Source organism: Eurytemora carolleeae, unplaced genomic scaffold, assembly GCF_000591075.1.
Source record: "Eurytemora carolleeae unplaced genomic scaffold, Eaff_2.0 scaffold209, whole genome shotgun sequence".
Taxonomy (NCBI): Eukaryota; Metazoa; Arthropoda; class Copepoda; order Calanoida; family Temoridae; genus Eurytemora; species Eurytemora carolleeae.
Genome location: NW_019397113.1, coordinates 79,620 through 88,421, shown reverse-complemented (window position 1 = coordinate 88,421; position 8,802 = coordinate 79,620). Strand labels below are relative to the sequence as shown.

Here is an 8,802-nt window from a genome sequence, read left to right as displayed (position 1 = left end):
ATTCATTTTCCCAGAAGNTCGGGGGGGGGCTACGTCCCTCCCTGAATCTGTCAGGGGGGGGGTGCAAATGTCCCCCCGCCCCACCCGTATCCGCCCCTGCTTAGAAGTCTTGCATCATAGCAAATGCCGGTTTTCGCACGTAAAAAAAATCTTGAATTTTCTATAGGTTTAAAAACCTCATGGACCCATGCAATTAAGCTGAATATTTTATTTTATGGATATATGTAAAATAATGATATTTAAACCCGTCAACATATGGAACATATGAGGTTGATAATTGCTATTTCTGTTTCTATTTGTGTAATTATTGTGTTTTTCTTTTGAGTTGAACTTTGCCTGCTTTCATTCATAATCGAAACTCTGAAGGCTTCTAATTTCTATTATAATGCGCCACACTCCGCGCAGCGCATGCGTCGGAGATTCGGAGCTCTCTCGGCCTTTCACGCACTCAGCTATAGAAGTGCGCCAGTACAAAACCCAGCTGTTTCAAAGTTCTCTTTTTGTCATAGTTAGAATTTATACATCAACAGTACATGACGTGAATTTTTCCTATTTAAACAAACGTCATCAGCTAATTGGAGTTAGAGGAAAGTGTGATTTCACGTGTACATAATAAGTTTATTAGGAAAAGCTGTACACGTACAGCTAGTTGGAGCTTTCATCTTTCAGGTAAAGAACTAATTTCTTTAATTAATAATTGTAATTATTAATTGATGATAATTCATTATCAGAGGTTTCTAACGGGGAATTGTTTACTGCAATACATCAAGTGTTGCAGTCCTGGGGAACCTGAGGGAAGAATTATTTTGCATTTTAGGAAATTTATTTACAACAAAATTTCTCCCTCTGAATAATCTATGAATGTAAATTAATTAAGTAATTAAATGTGAAATAATGTAAAATCCGAATTTATTCCCCTGCGAGGCTGGTTTGTGTCTGGCGAGGCGAGGCTGGCCTCAATAAGAATGCGCCCCTGGTTCTGACGAGGCTGTCTCGTCCCAGCCTCCCGCGCCACCTCCCGTCCTCCCACCCCCTGGCCCTCAGACGCGGCCTCCTTCCCCCCCCCCTTCTCAATCCTCGCTGCAACGCAGTCAGTTCTTAAAGAAAGTGTCCTCGGGACTGTACATACTTACAGTTGAATAAATACAAGATACAATATTGTTTAAAACTGTACTATATATATAGTATATGTACTTCAACCAATAGCCGTGAATTTGTTCTCTGTACCAGGTATTTTAATTATATTTTCCCATTCAGCAGTTTTAAAACTTTTAACAGGTGCGTTATTGATGTGTACTACCACGGGAGGGGGGGGGGGGTTACAACATATTGATCGTTTATAATGGGTCAATATTATATTACAAATTCCATGAATTTAGTTTTAGTACGTATTCGTATTCGTATCATTTTAAAAAGTTATAATAAATATGTTCCTGTAATTGGGGTATTAATATCAATTCAAATTCAACAGCTATCCTCCTTCTCCGAAAAGTATTGCTTTTTAATTATAACTCTGGTACTGCAAATACTATCTAGGATCTGGTATAGCTGATTAACTGCATGAACTAAAGTAGTCTGGTACCGTATTATATCTAGAATTTAGGAGCTGGTGTATAGATGGGCAGCTATGAGGTATAAGTCTGGTACTGTATACAATTTTGGATATGGTATAGATGGGTAGCTAAGAGGTATACGTCTGGTACTGAATACTATCTAGGATCTGGTATAAAGATGGTTAACTATGAGCTATAAGTCTGGTACTGTATATTTTTTAGTATTTGGTATAAATATGGTTTGCTATGAGCTATGAGTCTTGTACTATATACTTTCTAGAATCTGGTATAGATGGTTAGCTATGAGCTACGAGTCTTGTACTATATAATATCAAAAATCTGGTATAGATGGTTAGCTATGAGCTATGAGTCTTGTACTATATAATATCTAGAATCTGGTATAGATGGTTAGCTATGAGCCTTGTACAATATAATATCTAGAATCTGGTATAGATGGTTAGCTATGAGCTATGAGTCTGGTTTAGTACTAGCTAGAAGACAGCAAAGAGAATATCCGCCAGAATTAAGGTTTGCACTAAATAATTTTGTTCTTTTTAGTTTTCACTCATTATTAAAATGTTTTTTTGTTTGTTTATGTTCAAGTAAATTTATGATTTCATGATCGTTTGTTTTACATGTATTTGCAAGGCAGTTTAAGGATGTGTTGTTTTATTGCTATCTTCGTTATAGAAAAATGTTTCACTTGATAATCTGAAATTTCCATTAAGCCTCAAGTTAAAGTGGGACTGTAGACATATTTTCATTTGACCTTCATTCAAAAGAACTGGCATGTCCGATTCAAACAGGGTACTCTAATATTTTTACTTTTGATGTGACTTATGGATTTATGCTTCAGATGAGGGGTTAAATGGTTACTTTGTGAATTGGGCAACCATTTTTTTCAAAGTTAAAGGCCACTTAAAGTTCCGTCTACAGTCCCTTTAAAATGCTGTTAAGCTCAACATTTTGCTTATCTAAAATACTTTTCATCTTTTACAAACAAAAATACAATTTTAGCTGACGTTTATTATTTAGACAGGAGATTGCTCTTCTTGCCATAGAAATCGGTAATAACAGGGAGGTTGCAAGGTATATTTTATTTCTACAGGGAGGTTGCAAGGTATATTTTCCTTTATTCAGGGAGGTTGCAAGGTATATTTTCATTTATTCAGGGAGGTTGCAAGGTATATTTTTATATATACAGGGAGGTTGCAAGGTATATTTTCATTTATTCAGGGAGGTTGCAAGGTATATTTTTATATATACAGGGAGGTTGCAAGGTATATTTTATCTATACAGGGAGGTTGCAAGGTATATTTTTATATATACAGGAAGGTTGCAAGGTATATTTTCATTTATTCAGGGAGGTTGCAAGGTATATTTTTATATATACAGGGAGGTTGCAAGGTATATTTTCATTTTTACAGGGAGGTGGCAAGGTATATTTTATTTATACAGAGAGGTTGCAAATTATATTTATATTTATACATGGAATAATTTTTCATTTATAAAAGATATAATTAATAATATCATTAATAAATTATCAATTGTTCATAAGCAGAAATGCGCAATGGACTTGTATAGAAACCACAACTAAAAAAATAGTTTTTGAAAAAACAAAAATAGGTATCTAGTTCTGTTTTTTTTCAGAACAAGTCGTGAATCTATCAATGAAGGATCGCTTGAAATGATTAGTTAAAAATTCAGAAAGATAAAAAATTTATGTTAAATTAGAAAGTTCTAATTTGTGGAAAAGACATTATTCCATTAATTACAACGAATACAATTTCAGATTCTTTCTGGAAAATGAAAAACTAACTCTCCTAATCGTCTAGTCGGATATTGACTATGACTATTGTGGTTTCTCTTAAAAAAGATAACTAGCCGATTTCTGCTGCAGAAACAATTAGGGAAATTTACATAATTCAACACAAAATGCGATATTTTTCTCATTGTTAGATGTTTAAAGGTTACTGGTATGAATTAGATATTTAACTTAAGGGCTTCTAGAAATTGCGTCTGTATATTCTACTAGAAGAGTGCCTGGGTGATTTTAGAAACATCTTAAAAAATTCTAATTTTGAAAAAAATCTAAGTTTAAAGATTTTTTTTCGCCTTATCCTGGGTACTGATGGGTTTCCTAAAAAATGTCAGTCAATTCGGTCCTGCAGTTTGGCCTGCTATAAGCTAACACATATATATATATATATACCCATATATACATACACCCTTACATACACAGATATGAGCGATAATCTTTATTATATAGATAGATATAGGCCCTTAAAAAAGAATCTAGAAAGCCAGGGGTGTATTTAATCAGTAAACAATGCATTGGTGAACCATTTATGGAACTTACACAGTTAGCTTTGCATACATACTGTTAACAGTCCCATACATATCAAATTTCGGTATGTAATCTAATTGTTATCTTAATCTTCACAAAATATAATAATCGACATTTTTTATATTAGAGTTTACAGCCTCAAACTTGGGTACACAGTTAACGAATCAACAGTTAGAGGAATTAAAAAGCGCTATTTAGAGGTAAGATAATAGTGATATTTAATGATAATTATTAAAATTATAATTAAAATAATAATAATAATAATAATAATAATAATAATAATAATAATAATAATAATAATAATAATAATAATAAACAAATTTTTTAATTTGATTTTAAAAAAATCGATTTTGGATTTTTTCTGTTAACTTTTGTTACCCTCAGGGTTTACCCTCAGGGTAACCATGGGTTCCCTCAAAAAATTTCAGCCATTTCGGTGCTGGCGTTTGGCCTGCCATAGCTAACATATATATATTAGCAAAGATCTTTATTATATAGAAGATAAAGAAGATAATATCTGTATTCAGGGTATACAAAGGGGTAAGATAGCAGCACCTGCTGGCCTTCTCTTGAACTGTTTTTCTCCAAGGAAATTATTTTACAAATTTTATTAGTTTCATCGTTTTCTGTGTACTGAATGGTTTCCTGATAAAGTCCTCATGTACCCTGTGCTTTCCTCCTGTACTCTTGGTTTTCTCATTTACATTTTATTTTTTATCATGTATTCTATAGTTTCTTAAAGTACTCTGTTGTTTTCTAATGTCATCAATGGTTTCTAATGTATTCAATGGTTTCCTTATGTACTTAATGTATTCCTAATATGCTCCATGGTTTCTTCGCTTACTTTATGGTTTTCTCATGTACCCTTTGGTTTCCACATGTACTCCATGTTTTACTCGTGTACTCAATGGTTTCCATACACACTATGGTTTCTTTATGTACCCTGGTTTCCTTGTATACTCTGTTTTTTTCTTCTAATGTAATGGTTTCCTCGCTTACTTTATGGTTTCCTCGTGTACCCTGGGGTCTCCTCATGTATTCTGCGGTTTCCTCGTGTTCCCTATGGTTTCCTTTTGTACCCCATGGTTTACTTGTATACTCTGTTGTTTTCTAATGTACTCAATGGTTTCTTAATGTACTCACTGATTTCATCGTGTACTTTATAGTTTCCACCTGTAATCTATGGTATCTTAATGTACTCAATGGGGTTTCTTTCGTAATTTTAAGTTTCATAGTGTACTCAATGGTTTCCTCATGTACTAAATGGTTTCCTCATGTACTAAATGGTTTTCTCTTGTACTCTAGGGTTTCCTAGTGGACTCTATGGTTTCCTCGAGTACTTCATGGTTTCCTCGTGCAATCCATAGTTTCTTCGAGTACTTTATGGTTTCCTCGAGTAGTTTATGGTTTCCTCGAGTACTTTATGGTTTCCTCGAGAACTTTATGGTTTCCTCGAGTACTTTATGGTTTCCTCGAGTACTTTATGGTTTCCTCGAGTACTTTATGGTTTCCTCGAGTAATTTATGGTTTCCTCGAGTACTTTATGTTTTCCTCGAGTACTTCATGTTTTCCTCGAGTACTTGGTTCCTCTTGATCTCTATGGTTTCCTCAAGTATTTTCTTCATGCAATCCATAGTTTCCTCGAGTACTTTATGGGTTCCTCATGTACAATTTATGACTTTCTGATGTACTCGTAGTAATACATTGTGCCCTTTCAAAGTCCATCACACTTTCTTTCAACAATCATTTCTATTTGGTTGGTCTGTAAATTGATTAAAATAATAGTTTACCCTTAACTGCTCTATGAGTAAAATGATAATTTCCTGTTAGATCCTCTACTCTTCAGAATCCACATAGCACAGAAGAAGGTAGAAAAGCTAAAATTTACAAAAGAAGGCTTTTAGGGCGCTTCGCGCCCATCTTCTTTTTCAATTGTGAACATGTTCTCTTTACATACATTGTAAAAAAAAAAAAAAAAAATGTCTCGATTTTATAAAAAAAAATTCGCAAATTTTCGAAATTTTCAAAATTCGAATTTTGTAATAGGTAAAGTTCTGAAAATTCGATCAACCTTAAACCTTCCCTGGGGTCATGTGAGGTCCTACAACAAATTTGGGTCCGATTTTAACGTTTATTGGATACAAACAAACAGACAGACAAACAAAGACAGTGAGCCCCANATTACTCTGCTTTGTTTTTAAGTTTTTAAGTCATGTTATGATGTGAGTACAGTTTTAACGAGCTTGATATAATTATTGGATTAAAAAATAACTATCTGCAGCAAACGACATTTTAAAAATTCTTCCAATATCTTAGAAGTTTTGGGTTAAACTTTAGTAATACAGGGGAAGGATTTAAAGAATTTGAGCCGCGGCTTAACATGGTTGGTTCGACTTAAAAATGTATCAAATGTTTCAAGATTTAAGCCGGCGCTTAATTTAAATCGGGTTTTGGCGGATTTAAACCTCGGCTCAAATTCTTTAAATTCGGCCTCAGTACAGCTAATTTTTGAAATATAAAAGTTTAAAATATTTTGTTTTAGGAACCTTCTCTCACGAGAGTAGTTTCGGAGCCGAGACCTCCATTGACGGACTCCAGGGGGAGGAGGAGTGTCAAGGAGACGGGGAAGGATTGGTTGAAGGTCAGGAGTTTACAGGAGATGATATAGAAGAACTTTATTACTCCAGGGAGGACGAGGTGAATTTCAGATTTGTAAACTAGGAATTGTCAACATAATTTCAAGTCAACCTATATTTACTTAAAATTATCCCTTTTGAAATTTGATCAAGTATCAAGAAAAATGAGGGAGATATACTTCATACAACTACATTAAAATCATATGATTAAAAGAAAAGTCTACGTTATAGTCTTTGCATAGTCCTCTGACTTTTCTACAGTCCATGTTCAATGGAACTTTTTAGTGAAAAATAATTATTTTCATATTCTAGGACGTAGACCAAATCGAGCCTGAGTCTGTTATGAAATTGCAGTTAGAGATATTAGAAGGTAAATATAAAGCCATTGACAATTTTGTCTATTAAAATTTTAATTTTGCTATTTTTTCATTTCAATTACTTAAGAAAACTAGATAAATAATTTATTAACACTTGTTATGTGATCGAATAGTTTACATAGTTAAAAAGGTATCAATATTTTTAAAGGTGCCCCACCCCTACACAAATGCTCTCGTACGCCCCTGTATTTGCCTGAAAGACTATGCAAGTAGATGTATAATACTGTTTATCAGACAAAGATTTTTTGAGCGTTTCAGAATTGTAAGGGTTGGGGAGAAATTTTAGCTAACAGAATTATCATGAATATAAGCAATTCTTCCCCTTTTTCCTTAAAATTCTCCAAATTGCGTTTGTATCTTACACATTATAATTGTTCCAGGAAGAATGAAAGAAGAAGTTGATGATCATGGAGATTTATCTTCAAACGGAGATTTAGACGAACCCAACCCTTTATCCATAGTTGATACTGAACCGGAGGAAGCTGTTAAACCTGCCATACGGTTAGTCACAGGGGTGGTAAAGGGTTAGTTACAGGGGTATTAACGGGGTTAGTTATTAGTGTATTTAAGGCTCAGCTACAGGGTATTAAAGGGTTAGTTACTAGTGTATTTAAGAGTTAGTTATTGTGGGTATAAAAAGTTAGTTTAAGGGATATTTAAGTTTTTTGCAATTGTACATCTTTAAAGGGTTAGTCACAGGGGTGTTAAAGGGTTAGTCACAGGGGTGTTAAAGGGTTAGTCACAGGGGTGTTAAAGGGTTAGTTACAGGGTTATTAAAGGGTTAGATATAGAGTATTAAAGGGTTATTTAATGGTAATGAAGTGTTATTTACTGGGTTATTAATGGGTTAGTTACAGGGGTATTTGAGGGTTAGTTACAATGTGTTAAATGGTTAGTTACAAGGGCATTAAAGTGTTAGTTACAATGTTAATTACTGGGTTATTAAAGGATTAGTTACTAGTGTATTTAAGGATTAGTTACTAGTGTATTTAAGGATTAGTTACTAGTGTATTTAAGGATTAGTTATTGTGGGTATAAAATGTTAGTTTAAGGGATATTTAAGTTTTTTGCAATTGTACATCTGTAATCTGTATCTAAGAAGTGCTGGTTTGACTACTGGTTTAAAATTGATGTGGGATGCGCAGCCGAGTAAAGTCCTAACTTCCTAGCATCAAATAAACCCGTTGATCTCGCTTTTTTTTCAATAATTAAACGAGAAAAATTTTAATTTCGAAAGTCTACATTTTTAAGAATAATTTTTTAACGCAGTATGAAATATTTCTTATCTTTATACATACCAAACACACTTTCAGTTGACCTACTCCACATTTTGTATTCTCTTATCATGCCTGTTTTCATTTTAATGTTTACTGTTTAACTTGATTTTACAATCCTATTCATTCCTATACTCTCCCTCCTTGTTTCAATTGAATTTTCACAGATTTTTAATATTTCTTAGTTTCAAAATTCCAGAAAAATTTGTCACTTTTAAACTTATTGTATATAATGTTGTGTTCTAGGATCAACAAGGGAATATTATGTGTTTAATGTTGTGTTCTAGGATAAACAAGGGAATATAATGTGTTTAATGTTGTGTTCTAGGATCAACAAGGGAATATAATGTGTTTAATGTTGTGTTCTAGGATCAACAAGGGAATATAATGTGTTTAATGTTGTGTTCTAGGATCAACAAGGGAATATAATGTGTTTAATGTTGTGTTCTAGGATCAACAAGGGAATATAATGTGTTTAATGTTGTGTTCTAGGATCAACAAGGGAATATAATGTGTTTAATGTTGTGTTCTAGGATCAACAAGGGAATATAATGTGTTTAATGTTGTGTTCTAGGATCAACAAGGGAATATAATGTGTTTAATGTTGTGTTCTAG

The 8,802-nt window shown here is 33.4% G+C and overlaps 1 protein-coding gene across 4 annotated transcripts; it reads left to right on the top strand.

Moving 5' to 3' along the window:
* Positions 1 to 466: 466 nt before the first annotated feature.
* On the top strand, positions 467 to 8,796 carry LOC111711969 (uncharacterized). 4 transcript variants are annotated; one of them, XM_023486464.1, is made up of 10 exons: positions 467 to 669; positions 2,007 to 2,081; positions 2,589 to 2,642; positions 4,028 to 4,100; positions 4,428 to 4,489; positions 5,731 to 5,768; positions 6,440 to 6,597; positions 6,849 to 6,906; positions 7,294 to 7,414; positions 8,434 to 8,796. In XM_023486464.1, the coding sequence occupies exons 2-10, from the start codon at positions 2,017 to 2,019 to the stop codon at positions 8,459 to 8,461; spliced, it is 657 nt and encodes a 218-aa protein (XP_023342232.1). In that variant the 5' UTR covers positions 467 to 669; positions 2,007 to 2,016; the 3' UTR covers positions 8,462 to 8,796. The 4 variants fall into 4 exon arrangements, with proteins under 4 accessions (XP_023342232.1, XP_023342230.1, XP_023342233.1 ...); XM_023486462.1 differs by having other exon boundaries at positions 468 to 669; positions 1,995 to 2,081; XM_023486465.1 differs by having other exon boundaries at positions 470 to 669; positions 1,995 to 2,081; positions 6,443 to 6,597.
* The last annotated feature ends 6 nt before the right edge of the window (positions 8,797 to 8,802 follow it).

Coding starts and splice junctions, on each gene's coding strand:
- LOC111711969 (XM_023486464.1), top strand. CDS start 2,017: ATGAGCTATGAGTCTGGTTTAGTACTAGCTAGAAGACAGCAAAGAGAA. Junction 2,643..4,027: donor AATAACAGGGAGGTTGCAAG/GTATATTTTATT, acceptor TTTTTATATTAG/AGTTTACAGCCTCAAACTTG. Junction 6,907..7,293: donor GCAGTTAGAGATATTAGAAG/GTAAATATAAAG, acceptor TAATTGTTCCAG/GAAGAATGAAAGAAGAAGTT.